This window comes from Gorilla gorilla, chromosome 3 (assembly GCF_029281585.2).
Source record: "Gorilla gorilla gorilla isolate KB3781 chromosome 3, NHGRI_mGorGor1-v2.1_pri, whole genome shotgun sequence".
Classification (NCBI taxonomy): domain Eukaryota; kingdom Metazoa; phylum Chordata; class Mammalia; order Primates; family Hominidae; genus Gorilla; species Gorilla gorilla.
In genome coordinates this window covers 128461102-128481692 of record NC_073227.2, presented here as the reverse complement: position 1 = coordinate 128481692, position 20591 = coordinate 128461102, and the positions used below count along the sequence as shown (strand labels likewise).

General features: G+C 39.8%; 1 protein-coding gene across 6 annotated transcripts in view; it reads left to right on the top strand.

Annotated features, from left to right (window-relative positions):
* LEF1 (lymphoid enhancer binding factor 1) overlaps positions 1 to 20591 on the top strand; it is a 123399-nt gene that overhangs the window by 74843 nt on the left and 27965 nt on the right. For 3 of the 6 annotated variants that reach the window (XM_055384156.2, XM_055384157.2, XM_031010305.3), the window contains exons 4-8: positions 5498 to 5630; positions 11306 to 11396; positions 13085 to 13168; positions 15229 to 15351; positions 16461 to 16623. In XM_055384156.2, the coding sequence (XP_055240131.1) occupies positions 5498 to 5630; positions 11306 to 11396; positions 13085 to 13168; positions 15229 to 15351; positions 16461 to 16623 (594 nt within the window). The remainder of the gene's footprint in view (positions 1 to 5497; positions 5631 to 11305; positions 11397 to 13084; positions 13169 to 15228; positions 15352 to 16460; positions 16624 to 20591) is intronic. The other 3 variants (XM_004040255.5, XM_004040254.5, XM_004040256.5) reach the window with 1 other exon arrangement.

Sequence of the window (20591 nt, the reverse complement as noted above, 5' to 3'; positions counted from 1 at the left end):
AGGCCAGATGAAATTCCTCATCTCCATAAGTTGATTAAATGCACAGCCAGTTGAAACTCGAGACCTTTATGCACAGCCAGATCCCGCACTTTGGGTTTAGTTTAGTTAGAACCTGGAGATGTGGAAAATGAGGACTAGCTACCAGGCCAGCAGGTTTTTCCCCCAGTTACTCCTCTATCCAGGAGGCCCCAGGCCTTAGCCAGTAGGGAGTTGAACCACCTTTTTAGTTCTTCCCAGAACCACATCCTCTGAGGCTAACAGCTTTCATGACACCTTCAATTCCTGCCAGTGGTGAGTGGGTCATTTCTGGGAATGCTGCTTTGGGGGTGGCTCTCAGGATCCCTAAGTGGCACCCACTTTGTGTCCACAGGAGGTATGGGTTTTATTGGCTGTGATGCCAAAGAGGTCCTTACCTGCAGGGACCAGCCTGGGTGGCAGCCAACCAAGCTTCCTTGGCATGTTTTCCAGTCCTGGAGAGAAAGGCTGCGTTGAGTCTCTGTAGTTTTACCCACTTCTGCTGAGGTGCTTCTTTGTCTCAAGTGATTCCTGTGCCTGGGACAGAGACCACACAGCCATTTCATAGATGTCACATGCTGTCAGGTGTGGCCCAAATGGTCACCTCAGTGTCCAAGATTTTATGAACTTGGCTTTCAGGAAGGCCACATGATGTACGGGTAATGAGCTTGGCCTCTAGAGCCAGACTTCTTCTGCATTTGAATCCTGGCTTGGCTGCTTGCTAGAGCACATACCCTTCAAGAATATTTTCTTCTCCATGCCTGCTTCCTCATCTGTAAAAGGGGGATAATAATAGTACCTGCCTCAAAGCTGTTGTGAGGATAAAGTGCTTAGCACACAGTAAGCAGTTGGTAAGTGTTAATTGCTGTAATTACTATGTATTATGTGGGTAGGTTGGCCTGATGGTGATTTGCAAATTTAAGAAAGGGTCTCAAGCTTCTCCCTAAACAGCCATCCTTGATATTTTCTCCCTTTTGTTTCTTTTTTTTTTTCTAAGTATCTACTCTTTTTATCTTTTCCTTTGCTCGCCCACCAATCACCTGCCTAAGATTAAAGAATGTGCAGTTGGAATCAGAAACCAAGGGTTTTGGCCTAACTCTTACTGCCTTGTGAGCTTAAACAAGTCACTGAACCTCTGACCAGAAGTGGAGAATTTGGGGTGACTTAGGGCTGCCAGGTATCTCTTAAAGCTGGAGTAATTGTGCATCCTGTGACCTTGGGATAATGAAACAGAGCACATATTGGGACTACCTGGTGATTCTCAACTGGAAGCTAAGACTTACCTGATTGTATCTGTGAATCAAAAAGCAGGTGACTTTTACCCTTTCTCCCTCCTTCCCTCCCTTACAGCAAGATGTGTAGTAGGAAAAGCACCCGAGTAGGAATCAGGAGACCTGGGTTCTATTAAGTGAGGTACTTACTATGTGTACAGTAGCCAGCACAGAGTAAGAGCCAAAAGGATCGAATTTCTCTACTGCTGATTCCACTGTATTGGGCAGCCCAGGGGGTTCATTCCCATTGTACTCAGTGTCCCTGTGTTACTGGAGTTGTGTAGTGAGCAGGACTGTACTATTTTATACAGTAGTCCTGGCTTGACCCACCCATTCCCTGGTGACCTCTGTTTCTCAGCTTCCAGTCTGTAAAATTAAAATAAGGAGCTAAAATAAGCTACTAAATATACTTTAGGTTTCTTAGAGCTTAAACATAATAAAAAGGCATATACTTAGATACACACTTTCTCCTATCACCAGGTTCATTTTCTTCATAGTACTTGATGCTGCCTTTTCAGATTTTGCTTGTCTTTTTTTTTTGTTTTTTTTTTTTTTTACATATTCGTTGTTTCCAATACCCACCCCCTGCTGCCTGACGCCACTTCCAGAGCCCCAGAAAGTAAGCTGCGTGAATTAGAAACCTTATCTGTGTGTTGGTCATTGGTGCTAGAATAGTGCTTGGAACATTTTAGGTGCTTAATAAATACACACATATGCACACGGGCATGTATAACTCTGCATGTGATGTAGCCACTTAATTTGTCTACAAACACTTAGATAGTTGGTTGATTATTCTTCCCCTTACCTACTCCCCACAAGAAAATATATACCACATTTTATTAGGAGATTAAATGAATGGAATTAAGAATGGTTTTACTGGCTGTCTTAAAACTTAACCAAAGTAGCAGTGCCAGGGTTCTCACTTTGTGCGTGCACATAGTGTCAAGGGGCAGTAACTTGTGAAATCAGAGGAAGCCTGCAGATTTTTGGGCTGAGGAATCTTGACTGTGATGACGATGTGCCACATATCCGCAATGTGGGTTGGAATCCACTTTGTTCTGTTTATATACGTAGTGGAGATGGTTGGCAGGAAGCAAACCATAACCCTTGGAATTCTGCTCACACATGCTATTGAAATTTCATATTACTTTTATTATTTGGCCACAAAAATGGACATAATCCTTGTTGGCTTTAACACACCTACTAGTACTGCTTTCGCTATCCATCTTGCAAAATATAAGACAAGGCCAGGCTTAAATTAAAATCCTCGGCTTCTTATCTCTTTCCCACAGGAAAGCAAATCTGTGTTGAAAACCGTAAAATTAAGAGGAGAGCAAGGATAGCATAATTTAGCAAAAATTCATGGCACCAGATTCTGAGCTATATGACTGGAGGGATAGGTCAGACATTAAGAAGATGCTGCCTGCTAATGCAAGTTCCTTAAGGTGGTGCTCTGGAAAGAAAGAATATATCCAGAAGATTTCCACAGTGTTTACTCTTTATAAGTACCCTAAGAAAATATATTTGTAGATTGTTTGGCAATTATGCTTATTTATGAGACTTTTAAAATGAAACTGAAAGCCATTATTCTAAAGTATATTTGAAATCTATTGATTTTAACATTTGGGCGTTGAGATTTGTGTTTCCATTTTCAAAAGAGTTTATAATAAACTCCTCCTATCCTCACATCTACCCACCCCCACTTCTAGCATTCTAAATTCCATGTATTTAAGAAGCTTATTCTGTTATTTGGAAAACTGTGTCATTAACACTCGAAAAGCATTAGAAGATTTGTTTAACCTTTTACACATTTATATGCATAGATGTTTGTGCTGAGGTGTGTAGAGAAAAATTGTGTGGCTATGATAATGGCACTCGATTTAATATACGCCAAAAGCTATATGAGCTATGCAAGTTTTGCCATTAAAGAAGAGCTGATAATTATAAAATAGGGAAAATCTAGTATGGAAATTATATCATTTTCCAAAAAAAGTGTGATTTTTTTTTCCTTTGTTTTTTTTTTCCCCCTGTAAGTTTCTTTTGGATGGAGATTTTAATGATAGGGTATAAGAAGAATTACTAATTTTTCTTATAAGATAGGGTATAAGAATTCTAATTTTTCTAAGGGGAGTCCTTCTCATTGGAGCCACATATTTTTTATGGCTAATTTGTAAAAAATATTAAGTTCAAAATTAGTGTATGTCGTAGGTACAGCCACCATACACAAGTGTGTTTTGGGGGCCCTCTTAACCATTCAGATATGGACTTACATTTTAAGCAGTTCACATTGTGCAGTTTTAGGCACTTCCTCAAATTTCTTAAAAATATGAATATTTGCTTCAGGAGAAAACTGATTTCACATGCATTTTAGCCAATAATATAGTAAAATCTTACTAATTCAAACTAATTATGATGAAGACATGTCTGAACTAGTGAATTGAGCATAATGATATGCTCAATTTCTCTTAAATTCATGTTACCCATTACTATAGTGTTAAGTAGAGATTTTCCTGCAACTGCTTTAATTATTACATTAGTTTAAAATCAGAAACAAACACCTTTAACAGGTATATAATTGTGTTGAGTCCCTTTTTCTTTGGTGAAGGGGTTATTGAGTCTCTTTAAAATGATTCCCCTAGAGAAGTTGTTAATGGGTATAAAAATACGGTTAGATAGAAGGAATAAGTTGTAGTATGTACAGTAGAGAAATTGTAGCTAACAATAGATTATTTAATAGCTAGAAGGGAAGAATTTTAATGTTCACAACACAAAGGAAAGATAATGTTTGAGGTGATGGATATCCCAGTTATCCTAACTTGATCATTCCACCTTTTATACAGGTATCAGAATATCACATATACCACAAAATTTCTACAGCTATGCCATATCAATAAAAAATAAATAATAAATAAATAAGTGATTTTACTAATTAGGTTAAACCTACTTAAGTCTTCTTTGTATTTTTTAATTACTTAGTAAGCACTTTTGGGTTGGGGGGAACAACCTTAAATTTGTAACCAAAGTAATCACAGATTTCAAATTGATGAAGTCCAATTAGATAACTTGAATTAAAAAGTGTGACTGTTGACTTCCAAATTAAATAATAAAATGTCTGTAAACAAGTATAAGACATATAAAGTGTGTTAAAATATACAATTTTAACAATTAAAAATATTATTAAAGCAGTATTTCAGCTGGACATGGTGGCTCATGCCTATAATCTCAGCACTTTGGGAGGCCAAAGTGGGCGGATCACAAAGTCAGGAGTTCAAAACCAGCCTGGCCAACATAGTGAAACCCTGTCTTTACTAAAAATACAAAAAAAATTAGCTGAATGTGGTGGCGGGTGCCTGTAGTCCTACTTGGGAGGCTGAGGCAGTAGAATCACTTGAACCCGGAAGGTGGAGGTTGCAGTGAGCCAAGATCACACCACTGCACTCCAGCCTGGGCGACACAGTGAAACTCCATCTCAAAAAAAAAAAAGACAGTATTTCATATTATGCAGTTCAACGCAAGATTGGAAATTCCTTTTTATCAATTAATATTTATGGAAACTAGAGAAGCAGAAGATGAACTGAGGAGGGCCAAAGCATAATGGCTAGTCTTGTTTGATTGACAAAGCTATAAAATTCGAAAGAATGGTGTACCATGGTTCTTAAAGATGTACAACATAGAATTATGAACTCTGTAAGCTGAGGGGATATCAGTATAGGAAATTTATATTTATTGGGTTTAAAAATTTATCCTTTGAATTGGCAATATTTATTCATTTATTTGCTCATTGGACAGTTTTTTACTTTTTGTGCCAGACATATGTAGTGAATACAAATGTAAAACATTCATAAATTTTGCTCTAATTTGCTCTTTATTGACTTAACCTGAGGAAATAATCTAAAAGAGAGTATAAATATATATGTACAGAAATTCATGCCATATGGAAGAGTAGTGATCAACCTAAATCCCTGAAGAGTCACTGGTGAAATAACTGATAACTCATGAATATCAGTGACATATTCATATATTTGAGAAGTACTTACCATGGAAAAATTCAGAAAAATTCTAAAAGAGACATTTCCACCTGTCCAGGTCTGAAGGTGATTCTTGGGTTATGTTGATGACTGGTTACTGCTGCTGTGTGAATCTTTTTCTTTGGGAGAAAAGACTGGAGCTGGGCATCCATATTAACTATTGACCTTGTGGTTACTTTGCAGTCAAATAAAGTGCCCGTGGTGCAGCCATCCCATGCGGTCCATCCTCTCACCCCCCTCATCACTTACAGTGACGAGCACTTTTCTCCAGGATCACACCCGTCACACATCCCATCAGATGTCAACTCCAAACAAGGTGAGAGTCCCTGTCTTTCCAGGCCTTTTTTTTTGCCAAATGAAGAGCCACATCTCATCAGCCTGAGTGACCCTCCAGATGCCAGTGCTCCATGTCACTGGGTGGATCAGAATGTGTTTTTACAAGACAAGAGTAATTCATTTGATAGCAATTCTTTGGAAACACACAAGAATCTGTTACATTTATTATGCATTATTAAAAAGCAGAAGAAAAGCATAGCAGGGCCACAATGAATGAAAATCTTTCATTCACAATGTAAACCAATAGATTGTGCAAATATACTAAAAATTCAGTACTCTACAATATTCATTTATTTCAGCATGTATAAGATGTTGATGCTGGTAATTTTAAAATAGGAATGGGGAAAGTAGGAGATTTTTACTTCAGATGTTATTCTTTTGAATCTCTTTTGGTTATTCCATTATATCCCTATGGTGTTTCATCTTTTGTTATTTACCAGCACTAGGTTACATATTCTAAATAATCATTGATGTATAAAACCTCTATTCAAAGTCCAAGAATCGTGAATCTTATTTTACGCCTCTGCATTAATATTTGCTTCTACTTTGTTTATAGAAAAAATATATAGTGCAAGAGGTCTGAAAAATTAAAACATCCTGTTTCTGCCTGATGTGTACGGGTACGAGTTGGGAGTAGGACAGAGAGCTCTGGTGCACCAAGCCTTCTGGTCCCATCACTCAGGGCGCAAACCTCAAGGATGGATTTGCTCTCAGGGTGGCTCGTTCCTCTTTGCATGCACATGCGCACTTGGACTTCAACAGGGTCTTTGAAAGTTCAAAATAAAAGATTTTAAAAAATGTGAAGGCAGAGAACGTAAAGGGGTAAAATTTGCCACTGCCTACATTTTACCCTTTTGTCCATCCTTTTCTGGGACTTACAATGGACAAAAAATTTAATGACTGTGTGAAAAAGAGTGGCATAGAGGCTGAGTGTTCTTTCCACTACTGGTGAACACTTCTAGATTAAATACTTAATGCTTTCATTTCCCTTCCTTGTTAAAACAGAATGCTTATTTAAAGACTTAGTTACTAGTGCACTAGACTTGAGTAGAGTCTGAGTACTTTGAAAAGTTGAGAATCACTTATGCAGACATTTCTAGGTTTGCTTCTGTTTTATTTTTTAATCCTCAGTCCTTCCTCCACCCTGCTTCCTTTAATCAAGAGCCTCCAACAAATTAGGAAAGTTCAAGAGTCAGGTCTATGGCTGTATAGTGAGAAAGGGAATTAAGATAGGGGTCTCAGGAAGCAGGCTGAGTTTGAGAGGGAGGACCAGTCTTGGTCGTGGTGAATTTGAAGTGTCTGTGAGATACCCAAGGGGAGACAGGAGGTAGGCCACTGAAACCTGTGGGTCACAATCTCAGACCAGCATCCGAGCAGGAGGTGCACATCTGGGAACCTATTTAGTTGTTAATTATTTCTTTATTTAACAATTAAATAGTGCTTACCCTGTCCTAGGTCCTATTTGAAACTCTTCGAAACATTAACTTTTTAAAAAGAATAAGAAATCCATCACAGTTCAGTAGTTTTTCTCTCAAGAATAATAGGACAGTTCAATTTTTTAATAGTTAAGTTTATAACTGGCTCTCAATTACGCTTATAGTTTCTCTTCTGTTTCCATCTCCTACTGCCACCCTACCTTGTTTTGCATAATTGTTAAGTTATATCATTGCTTCTCAAACTTTTCTAAAAAAAACTCTCCAAAACTACCGAGAAGGGACTAATGGTCATCACCAGAAGTTGTCTGCTTGCAGTTTCTTCGGTCTTTATTTTGTTCTAAAGATTGGTGTGATTTTTGTATTCTGGTCCAGACACTATTTGTGCTTGTTTTAAAAAAAGATCCTGTTTTATCCCAGGCCTTGTGTTCCTTATCATCATGTACTTCTGGAGATATATAAACTCCAATTTGAAAAAGCACTCGCTTCCATGATACTGAGTTTGTATCATTCCAGTTGGGCACTTTTGTTGCGAAGAAAATAAGCTTACTAGATCTCTTCCTTTTAATTCTTTTTCTCTCCTGCCTTAGGGCATGATGGTACTGAGGCCAGAGCTGCTGGTTTCAAAGATCCTAATAGACTAGTTAGCTGTATCTTCCCCCAACCCCTCCGCCTCAGCCAGAAAAAAACAACCGAAGATCATCATATTCACACTTTAACCCTAGATAGAACTATTCCATAAATATAAAATGTTTGCCAGCAGAGCTCATTCTCATTTGTGGAAAAACAACTCCAGGTTAATTTCCTATTAGGGAGCACATTAGTTTTCACGTGTGTGTGTGTGTGTGTGTGTGTGTGTGTAAGGGAAAGTACGTTAATGTCAATTTTCTCATTATGTGTCTGGTAAAAATATCAAAAGGAAAGCGCTTTTAGGAAATCCTAGGTTTAGATGTCTGTTTTTATCTATGTGTTACCCATTTTATCCTTACAGATGACAACAAATACTTACACTTTTGCTCCAGGCACTTTTCCATAGTACATATATTAATGCATTTATTCTTCACAACAGTCCTATTCTTATTTTATAAAACAGTAGCAATTACATAACTTCCTCAAAAATGCATAGCTAGTGAGCTGTATATCCATATAGTCTGACTCCAGTATTATTTCACCTATGTCTATAGAAGTTACCTATACAAGTTTAAAAATCTTAAAGGCTATGCTCAGTATATCCTCCAGCACATAGTAAGTGTTCAGTAAATACTAGTTGAATAAATGATGTGAAATGTGCTGGGCACAATGTGGTTCATGCCTGTAATCCCAGCTACTCAGGAGGCTGAAGCAAGGATCGCTTGAGGCCAGGAGTTTGAGGCCAGCCTGGGCAACAGAGTGAGACCCCCTCAGCTCTAAAAAAATTAAATAAATTAAAAATAAACTTTAAAAAAAATGATGTGAAATGTGTCTTCAGTGGCATAGTAGTTGGTGGAGAGACACACACTTCTGAAAATCTTTGGAAATAGGATTTTTAAAGGACAGTGACCTATTTAGAAAACTCAGATCCACTTTCTGCTCACATAATGACCTAAGCCACATCATGTATTTGCATGTACATGCCAAATGGTTGATAATATTGACCCAGCATATGGAATGGGTCTGTTTTAACACTTCTGACTTCACTTGTTTGTTTGTTCAATTGGTCAGAAATATTGAGAGGCTTCTCTGCAGAAAACCATGGTTAGATACATAAATTGGTAAAATGTGATCTTTTTCTCCAAGCAGTATATAAGCTCATGCAGGAAATCATTTGCACAGACTAACTATAAAACAAAATGAAGAGCATCCCAAGTACCACATTAAAAGTACAAATAAAAAAACTTGTAGATTCAAAGGAGAAAGATTTCTCAGAGCTGTAAGTTAGAGAAAATTGCCTATGAGAGGAACATTTGAAAGAAGAGTAGAATTTCTACAGATAGAGTCAAACGCCTAGCATAGGACCTGTCCTCTAGTTCCTTCCTTCTTCCTTCTAGCAGAAGAGTGACATCCAACTAGTTGGTATTTTTTGTTCTGTTGAATCACTTCTGAACAGTATCACTACTGCTGTGTTCTAAGCATGCTTAGAACATGGAGTAGTACGGAGAGTAAGAGTTTAAGCTTAAAGACATGTGACTGCAAGCAAGTTACCTCTCCATGTCCCAGTGACAAAAGTTCAGGACAGAAAACAGATGCCTTAACAGTCACTTGGTCCCTCTAGACCTCAATTTCCACACCTGTGAAATAGAGGAATTAAAGTAGATAATTCAGGGCTGTGGTTCATGCCTGTAATCCCAGCACTTTGGGAGGACGAGGCGGGCGGATCACCTGAGGTCAGGAGTTCAAGATCAGCCTGGCCAACATGGCGAAGCCCTGTCTCTACTAAAAATATAAAATTGGGCATGGTGGCACGCGCCTATATGCCTGGCTACTCAGGAGGCTGAGGCTGGAGAATCACTTGAACCCGGAAGGCAGAGGTTGTGGTGAGCTGAAATTGTGCCACTGCACTCCAGCCTGGGTGACAGAGGGAGACTGTCTCAAAAATAAAATAAAATAAAATAGATAATTCAGATAGTCTGTGACCGCTACGATTTTCAAGTTAATAGAATAAAACATTGAAATTTTCACTACGTTTCTGATGTTTTTCAGGGTTGGTCAAGTTGTATTGCTTTTATTTTATTTTGTTTATCCCCGCGACTGAGCCATCCCCTTACAGACCGTGAGATTTCGGGAGGTATCTGGATCTCAGAGTTAAGGGGGCAGCAAGTTGAAAAACCTCCTCAATGATTCTGATATGTTAAGAATCACCACTGCAAACTCCCCCACCCCCAAAAAATCCTAGGGTAAAAAATTTATGTTCTGCTGTAACCAAAAGAGTCAGTATTTCTAACAAAAACAATTTTTTTAAATAAAGGAGATTTGAGACCATTATTTTAAAAACAGCAAAACATGAGATGATTTAAGGTAAGCCCTCTGTTGAGAAATTAAAGAACTTTTTTCTTTCCCACCTACTTTCTGTAAGAATTGAGAAATAGTTCGTTCTAACTTCAAAGTTGAATTAACACCAACTTTCAAGACAGCACTTCTTGTCATTCCCAATGTGAAGGCTTTCAATATCTTTAAGATACAAATGAAATTCCTAGGCACTTTAAATAGTAAAAAGCAGAATATTTCAGAAACATCTTCCATGTACTCATCTAATTCCACATATTAGCCAGTATATAATATTTACAGTCACTAAACATATAATCTGGGTGTTAAACCTTGGAATACGTGCTTGTATATGGAAGTGGTCTTTTAAAGCCATCATTAGCTATGTGAAGACACATCTGTGGCTTTTTTTCTATTCTGAATCACTTTCCCCCAAACACACTGAATCTAAGTTGTTATATTTTACATTTTATGCATTTGTCTTGTCATTTTTTTCTTCTGTACCTAGGGTAAGGTATAAAGGGATGTCACTTGGGACTGGGATTACATATAATCTTTAGGTGGTTTTCACAGTTACAGGGCAGTGTACTCCAGGGACTGTGAGCTCAAGAAACAATTTAGTGGCACTTTCATTTTCTGTGGAATTCAGCTAATCCAGAACAGCTTGACCTTGCAGCCCAGAGGACTCAACTTGATGAAGAGCTTAGACAGAGACCAAATGAATCATATCAAGTGTGACCATTATGGGGCTGAAGATGATTCCTAATTAATCTTTGATCCTCTGAGGTGTCACATTTCCCAAATCTATATGTGCATAAGGGAACCAATGAAAATATGAAAATGGCAATTTACCTAATCCTTGAACTTCTTGGCAAGCCATCTACTTATGAAGGGCTGTCATTTTCCATTCTACAAAAAAATCATTCTCATTCTATATAAAACAATTGTCTACCATTTTCTTAAATAATGTGAAATATTGAGGGCAAAACAAATAATTTAAAAGTCTATTTTGATGATTGTATTACTAGCAGCATCTTTACTCCTGTAGGAGATCCTTAAGATAATACTCTCTGAAGGCCCAGTTTTCCCAGATGTTGAAATCTTGAGAAAAGCTAACAAATGGACTCCTGTTCCTTGGATCTGGTGAATAAATATTGTTTCATTCTGAACCTTAAGTATGAATGGTATAAAACATGTAGTTGCATTTCTGGTTAAATATCCTGTGAATCTGTAAATGATACCTCTCTGTTCTGTTTAACAGGCATGTCCAGACATCCTCCAGCTCCTGATATCCCTACTTTTTATCCCTTGTCTCCGGGTGGTGTTGGACAGATCACCCCACCTCTTGGCTGGTAAGAACCTTGCTGCACCCTTCAGCCAGGCATTTGAACACATGTTCCTCCACTTTCCATTCATGGAAATTAGATTTATGAATGGTAACACTTGTGGAGTTGAAGAAATTTCACATCAACAAGCAAGGTGCTAACTTTATTCATTTCAATTTAAAAGATTAAAAAACATACAGACTTTGAAATGGATTGATCCATTTGCTAATATGGGTAGAAAATGACTGTAGCATTTGCTTTGAAGCTTGTAGTTTTATGGATTCCCTTTGTGGCTTTGGGCATTTGCTATGCCTGTACAAAATTAGTGCTCAGTGTGGTTCTTCTTTTCTAGGTTTTTTAATGAACAACTTATATTTTTCAAAAATGAATTTAGACGCATTGAATATCTACCTTTACTTGTAAGTGGGCAAGTGAGGTAAATGACAAAAATAACTAGAGAGAAATTCAACAATATAAGAGCATTTTTGGGATGTTAATGAAGTAAGCATCCAATTTGAGTTCAGAGTAGTAAAAAACTGATTTGGGGGCCTTCTTTTTTTCTGAATATGAACGCTAGTGCTCTTTATTTTGTTGTTTATTTCTAAAAATATGCTTACTGCTGCCTCCAAAATCTTTTCAATTATGAAGGTGAAGGAAATATATTTTGGGAAGAAAGAATAACATGGTATAGCCTATTTTTATTATTTTATGATTAACCCACAACATTTCCTCCTCCCACTCCCATACTCTCTCCACTCTTCCCTCTCCAATTCTCCCTCCATAGAAATAATTCTCAACTCAAGCAATTGTTTCTCTCCTTTTTCCACTTGACTCTCTCTGTCACAGCCCCCATGTCATTGTACCCCATCTCCCTACCTGGACATCCTTGCATTATTATCCTTCTTCAGCTAGGAAGGGTCATCCTGCCATGGACAATCCAACTTTCTCTCTTTTTCTCTCTCTCTCTCCCTAGCATTACATCTCTTAGTCGGTAACTGCTTGAACTTAATTGATTATGCATACATTTTCAAACCTAGATCAATTATTCTGTCTGAACTTAGTGACTTAGGGGCAATAGTCCTGTGCTGAATCGTACCACTGGCAGCTGGAAATAAAGTCTGTATAAATGAAAAATGAGAGATGTAGAAAGAACAGAGGGAAAAATGGACTTCTCAGGGTGGAGAGAAAATAATTCCAGTGAATTAATCTTTTATTTCTTGACTTTAACGTGTATATGGGGGAAATGGTACAGTGTTTTTAAAATGTTTATTTTTATATGAATATACAATTTTATTTTCTTCTTTCTTCCCTTGCCTGAAATTCTCAAAGATTCTGATAAAGAAGTCACTCAGCTCCTTCTCTGAAGGGAATATTTCACTATTCTCAGGGTTATGTTATATTCAATAAACATTTAAGTGCTTACTTTGTTCAAAGCATTAATGGGGTTGGGGGAGGGGATGGGATAAAAGAGATGTAATTCATGGATGGTTTGTTTCAAAGTTGAGGGTGGGAGATTTCTTTCAAGGCAAATGACGCTTTGATTGGGTGGAGGGTGAGGAAGGGGAACGGTTACGTTTCTGAAACAATCCCGGGGTCTGTAATACTTCCACAAGATTCTGTTTGAATATCTCCCTCTTCTCCCCTCATCCAACTCTTACTACTGGTTGGTAACTGGTGTTTTGTCATTGATGGGTTCCTTTCTTCTGTGACCTCAGGCAAGGTCAGCCTGTATATCCCATCACGGGTGGATTCAGGCAACCCTACCCATCCTCACTGTCAGTCGACACTTCCATGTCCAGGTAGGTGGAGGTGGAAACTGGGGTGCTCGAGGACAAGTTGCTCTTCTCGTGCTTGCATCCTGTGCGCCTCTGCTTGCCTTTTGGTTGGCTAGGAGGGTGCATACCTCAGCCATGTGTCTGTCTGTGCAGCGTGCCTGGCTCCCACACTAGGTGTCAGAGAGAGTCCCGGGTAGGAGCTCTGCGCTGTGCCCCGGCTGGACCAGCCACACCATCGGGCGATGGACTCAGCCTCCCTGGAAAGCGTTGCCTCCAAACAAATTCATGGCCGCCTGACTGTGGGATGGGAACTGTCCGGAAAGCGGACATTACAAGAAGAGTTTGTTTGATTCAAAATATGCCGGGGGTGGGGTAAGGGAGGAGGATAAAACTGGTTTGGTCTCAGCTCTATAATTTGCTTCCTTTGTGGAAAGTTGTATCAGTTTGATGCGGCAGTGTTTGAAAATGCCCAGATAGTCTAGAGCCTTCCTGGATGGAGGCTGTCAGAAGAGACAGAACAGTGCGGACAGGCTGGCAGGCCATACAGGGTGTGTGTCCTAGTGTGTGAATCAGGCCCTGTGTGGACATGGTCGTGCCAGCGGAGCTCGGGAGGCCTGCCGCGCCGCACCGAGAAGCTGCTGTGTGTGATGCTTTTGCTTCTGGAGAGGATGGCTCTGTGCCCTGTGCTTGATGTACACACACATTTGGGGTGCATCATCTGTGTGTTCGATGTGGCTTTGTCAAGGGAGCTAGCATTATTGTGCCGGAAGTCAAACTGGTGGGTTATTAACTGGTTGTGAATATGTCTTTTTTATATGGGTATAGTATTCAAAGTTTCTGTGGTGAATTACAGCTTTAAAAAAACTTTTTTTTTTCAGTGAGTTGTAAATGTAGCTGATTGTGGGAGGAGGTGGAATTAATATCCTTCCCCTTAAAACATATTTTTATACTTTTTAACATTGTAAGAACTATCTGATGATAGAACTCTCACAGGCAAATAACTAGCATCATGTATTTTTGCAAGTAATACATTTAGCAAAGCATCATTATTTGGTCAAATATTTGTATTTTTACCCTGCTTCCTTCATATTTTAAAATTTGTTTTTGAAAAATATATATCCTAGCAGAGTTCCTTTCAAGAAAAGGAAATTAATTGTGTAGGCTGTGATGAAAGACCTGAGAATGTTGTTCTTGCTGAATTAAATGTTTACTTTAAAAAGTTTGAAAAGCAAAAATTTCTAAAACATATCCAAATTTATCTAGAGAGCTTATTGAAAGTACTGTCTTTATTTTATTTTTCTTGCATGGCAGTTTCCCTCCTTTGTGTTGGCTGGTGGTGGATATTTTAAGATTTTTTTTAATGCTGTTCAAGCGTACTTGGGAAAAAGCCTTTGGCAAGTGTAGTTTTTAACCTTGATGCAGAACTTTATCCTTCCTTTAAATTCTTCTCCTTATTTCTGTTACCAGTTTTCCATAAGATGAGATCTCTGAAACATTAGTGTATTTCTGCACAGAAAATCATTTTGGATGATGTTAATGGAAACCTTATTAAATGGGAGACTGATTCCTATCCGTTTTCTCAGTTGTTCCCTCCTAATATGGATGAGGAAGACAATAATATGAGAAAATTCTCATTGTGATGGTTTGCTTAGGAATATAGGCAGAGATTTTAAAACATGATGTGTTTTGCTTTCATTTAAAAATCATTTAAAAAGCCAAGTCTTAAATAAAGTGTTATATTTCCAATAATTACTTTTCGTGAAATTCCTATTTCAAAATTGCTTTGCAAGAAAAATGATTCACTTTTTTTTTTTTAATCCCATGGCCTACAGCCCTCCTAGGAAAAATGTCAGACTCTACTATTAGTTTGAAAAAAACTACAGGGAATAATTATACATATTTCCACCCGAATATAGAAAGAAAAAATAATTATCGGCCCACTCTAATTTATAGTTAATGCTTCTGTGCGTAAAGATGTGTTTTTACTCTTAGCCAGTAGCAGTTAGTGGATTGCTTTGAAATTCCATCTAGCTTTTGCTGCAACAGCCAGTAGTACATTGTTTTCTTCTCTTTCCTCCTTTTAGGTTTTCCCATCATATGATTCCCGGTCCTCCTGGTCCCCACACAACTGGCATCCCTCATCCAGCTATTGTAACACCTCAGGTCAAACAGGAACATCCCCACACTGACAGTGACCTAATGCACGTGTAAGTATCCACCCGGGCTCTGCTGTGATTGCCTTAGGATACTGAGGATTTCTACACTGTTGCTCCTTTGCAACAGTGATCCTTCACCCCTTTGTGTTGCTGTGAAACTCAATGCACCTCTGCCTTGAAAACTCTGTCCCTGAGGACATTAAGCAGCTTCATTCCTACTGTGCTGATTTTGATTCTGAGGTTGCAAAGGAGCGCGGACCCTAAAAGATCATGGGAACCTCACCAAAATGGAAGAATCTTCAGAACATAGGCATTCAAGACTCTTCAGCTGTTTAGCCATTTACCACTGAATTTTCATTTGGTTCAGATTATTGGGGAGAACCTGTTCCTACCTGAGTGAAGTAGATTGGAGGGTTTAATGCACTTTCTTCTGGAAGTGCAGTTACCCTGGCTCCAAGCTTCAACAGCACAGAATTCAAGGGAAAGGAACAAATAAAGCCCAAGATTCCCTGTTGGGCCAGGGTTGTGTCAGACTGTGAGTGCAGGCCTAAATTAATTTACTCTGAAGAGATGAGTAATTAGTTTCTTAATCTAGGTTTTGTGGATGGGAGGGTGGGGGTGAGAGGCAGCATGTGATGGTCCATAAAGCCCTTGCGAATGTATGCAAAGGCAACATGCATTTGTTTGGGGGAAAAGGTCTAAAGATTTATTAGCTTCTCAAAGTGGTCCTTAACCCCCTGCAAAAGTTAAGAACCTCTATTCTGAAAGAGGAATGATCACCTGTGCTGTGTGTTCAGCTTCTTCTGAGGGGACCAGAGAAGTCCTCAGCCTCAGAGCCCATCTGGAGCATCTTCACAATGCCAAGTCCATTTCTACTTGGTGTTCATAGTTCTATAATGACAGGTCCACTTTCTCAAACCAAAGGGTTTTATTCTCAGTCACTGAGTAGATAGGAAGCCCTATTGGATGGGTTGTTTGCCTCTCAGTGTTTTGTCAAATGAGTCAATAACTGCTCTTCCAAGTTGGTGGTGTTCTGGGGTGAGAGGGTTGTCGCCATCCTGAGGGTAGCCATGTGAGCAGGTGCTCTGCTTTTCCCCTCCCCCATCCCTTCCTCATTCCTTCAACCCCTTCCCCTAACCACCACCACCACCACCTTTTAGGAAGCCTCAGCATGAACAGAGAAAGGAGCAGGAGCCAAAAAGACCTCACATTAAGAAGCCTCTGAATGCTTTTATGTTATACATGAAAGAAATGAGAGCGAATGTCGTTGCTGAGTGTACTCTAAAAGAAAGTGCAGCTATCAACCAGATTCTCGGCAGAAGGGTAAGTAGCGGAGTCATGTGTAAATGTTCATGGTAGCCATGGAACTGCTTCATGAAAATCTGCCCCAATTTAATCACATATCAGGTGGTCAGAGAATGTGTTTGCACTTCAAGATATATGATGCATTTTAAAGAATTTTGATAACTGTTTTTACTGTTATTCTTTTTTTTTGAGACAGCGTCTCACTCTGTTGCCCAAGCTGGACTGATGTACAGTGGTATGATCATAGTTCACTGCAGCCTTGACCTCCTGGGTTCAGGCGATCCTCCCACCTCAACCTCCCAAATAGCTGGGACTGTAGTCGTTGTGCCACCATGCCTGGCTAATTATTTTTTCCAATTTAAAACTTTTAATTAAAAAGTAAACTTTAATGTTGAAAATGCAAACTTGGGGAGGGCAGGAAGATCACACACAAGGCTGTCACTTCACACTTGGAGGGTTGCACAGAGGCCGGGCAGAGACGCTCCTCACTTCCCAGACGGGGCGGCAGCCGGGCAGAGGCGCCCCTCACTTCCCAGACGGGGCGGCAGCCGCGCAGAGGCGCCCCTCACTTCCCAGACGGGGCGGCAGCCGGGCAGAGGCGCCCCTCACTTCCCAGACGGGGCGGCAGCCGGGCAGAGGCGCCCCTCACTTCCCAGACGGGGCGGCAGCCGGGCAGAGGCGCCCCTCACTTCCCAGACGGGGCGGCAGCCGGGCAGAGGCGCCCCTCACTTCCCAGACGGGGCGGCAGCCAGGCAGAGGCGCCCCTCACTTCCCAGACAGGGCAGCAGCTGGGCAGAGGCGCTTTTCTCTTACCAGTCAGTTGGGTGGCCGGGCAGAAGGGTTCCTCACTTCCCAGTCAGTTGGGCGGCCAGGCAGAGGCGCTCCTCACTTCCCAGACGGGGCAGCCAGGCAGAGGGGCTCCTCACTTGCTAGACGGGACAGTGGCCAATGCCTGGCTAATTTAAAAAAAAAAAAAATTTTTGTAGAGATGTGGTATTGCTATGCTGCCCAGGCTGGTCTCAAACTCCTGGGCTCAAGCAAACCTCCCACCTTGGCCTCCCAAAGTGCTGGGTGAATAAGTGGGAGCCACCGTTTCTGGCCCTGTTATCATTCTTTTGTTTGTTTGTTTGTTTGTTTTTTTGTTTGTTTGAGATGAGTCTCGCTCTGTCACCCAGGTTGGAGTACAGTGCATGATCCTGGCTCACTGCAAACTCTGCCTCCCAGCTTCAAGTGATTCTCCTGCCTCCGCTTCCTGAGGAGCTGGAATTACAGTTGCCTACCACCACACCTGGCTAATTTTTGTATTTTTTTTTTTTAGTAGAGACAGGGTTTCACTGTGTCGGCCAGGTTGATCTTGAACTCCAGACCTCAAGTCATCCACCCACCTCGACCTCCTAAAGCCCCATTATCATTCTTTAAACAAATATTTATTATCCTTTTGGGTCAGGCATGATGCCTGGAGATTAGGTAATAATTGCTGAATAAAGTAGATGCAGCCACTGGGCACGGTGGCTCATGCCTGTAATCTCAGCACTTTGAGAGGCCGAGACAGGCAGATCACCTGAGGTCAGGAGTTCAAGACCAGCCTGGCTAACATGGTGACACCCCATCTCTACCAAAAATACAAAAATTAGCTGAGTGTGTGGTGGTGGATGCCTATAATCTCAGCTACTCGGGAGGCTGAGGCAGGAGGCAGGAGAATCACTTGAACCTGGGAGGCGGAGGTTGCAGTGAGCCGAGATTGTGCCACTGCTCTCTAGCCTGGGCAACAGAAAGAGACTCTGTCTCAAAAAATTAAATAAATATCCACCTAGAATTTACAGATCTGTAAATCATTGTTAGGGCCTCTATTAACCAAAATAGATACAGCCCCTTTCTGGAGCTTCAAGTTTTATGACAGAATACAGACATTAGACAAATAAATAGCTGATAAATATATAATAAAAATTATGATAAATACTGTGAATGTAGGGAATAAGATTCAGTGAGAAAGAACAGTAGGGGCTTGAGCAGGCCCCTCTGAGGAAACTGTATTTAAGCTGAGATGTGAGAGTAAGTAGAGACGAATGGGGAGAGGTAGACTCCCCCACATGCAGATGGAGTAGCATGTGTGTGCCGCCTCTGAAACAGGAAAGCGTTTAGCTCTTTTAGGGAGCTACAGCAAGGCCTTTGGGGGACCGTCCTGGCAAACAGAGGTGGCCACTCCTTCCAGGACAGAAGCAGACCTGTTCTACCATGAGGCTTTACATGGAAGAATGTATATGATCCTGAGGAGTCTTGATTCTAGAAAGACTGTTCTCCAAATCTCAAAGTATACACCTGCCAGGTTTCTGGGTTGCCCTTTTCTTTTCATTCATTCTTTCACCAATGCTATGATATTTTTCTGAGCCCCTATTATGTACCAGGCAGCAGGCTACAACTAGGATAGACACTCTAAGATTGTTTATCCAACTGTCAGCCAAAAGACATACATAGTCAGTCCTTCCAAGTACTTTGTATGGGATTGAAGTGATTTCAGTTAGATGGCTGAAGAGTGGTAAGAAAAGTTTGAATTTCTGTAATTTAAATTACATTTTCACCATAGTCACATTATCATTATAATTTTAGAAATGTTTCATCTTAATTTGTTGATGCTCTTCATATCTGTGTGGTAGCCTCTTAATTTGTGACCCTGTGTTTGTTTTTGCAACCTCTCAAGAAATTCATGATTGGCAAATGAACATTCAGTTGAGGAGGATCTAACAACCCTTGTGAAACATAGAGGATCATGTGTTAGCTATTGTCGATGATAATTTTACCAGGTCTGTTCTGAACCTAATAAATTTGAGCATTTATAACAGAAAACATTTAGGAGATTTCCAGTCCATGTGAACAGGAGGGAAGCAGGCCCTCTTACATTATCGATTCCCATTGGATAGCCTCAAAATGCAGCTATTTCCAATCTGCAAGTCACCAGGGTTTCCAGGGGAGGATGTGGTGATAGATTATAGCTTTTTTGGTGTCCTGTGTACAATGCCCTATCTCCCTGTGGATTTTTAGACACTTAATAACAATAATTACAATGCTTTCCCAAGCCAGATCATGGCAGATGAGTGATTCCCATCATCTTGGAAGAACTCCGCCTTAAAAACTGATGATCATTTTCCCTGACTCTTTAAAAGAAGAAATCAGAGGAAAAGAAGGGCTGATGTTTTTATTTCAGCTTGTATGCAACTCTTAGTTTTTTCTTTTTTCTTTTTTGAGTTAAGGGCCCCCTGGCCCTCCAGTGGGAATTACTTTCCTGCTCAAGAGAGTGAGGATATGATATGAAGGTATGCTTCCTATTCTTAATGCACATTTCCAACAATTGCTACTTTCTCAGCTCCCTTAACAATCCCCAGATCTGAGCATGTGTCCTAAAGGATGGTTCTTATTTGGGGTCTCTGTCTGTGTCTGATTTAGACACCTGTTTCTATTTATAGGTCTCTGAGATCTTTGATTAAGATCAGGTTTTCTATACTGTCATAACTCCCCTCTGGCAGGGCAGCCCTTGCTAGCTCTTTAAAGTTTCTGGCATCAAAATCATGACGTTTTACACTGGGATAATTTGAGTTCTTAAAAGTGGATCTTAAATCCATCCCAGAACATCTTTTGATTTTTATTCATCTTTACTATATCTCTAAAATAGTGTTCATGTGAATTAATCAAAGTTTTATTTTTAATCCATATTATAAATAATAATATCACAGATTTTATTTTAAAATAAGCGTTTTCTCTTCAGACCTTCCTGGCTATTAAAGGAAATCCATTTATCACAAATTTGTCATGAGAATGTTTTATCTTGGAACTGTACAAGTTTATTCAAATTAAATGGATATTTTCCCCACAAATTGGTGAAATCTTGACAATGAGATTTGATTTTTAAAAAGTTTGACTCTTTATTTTGCAGTAAACAGAGATAGAGAAGCATTTTTAGTCAATTGTGTTTCAGAAATTCCTGTAAAGAA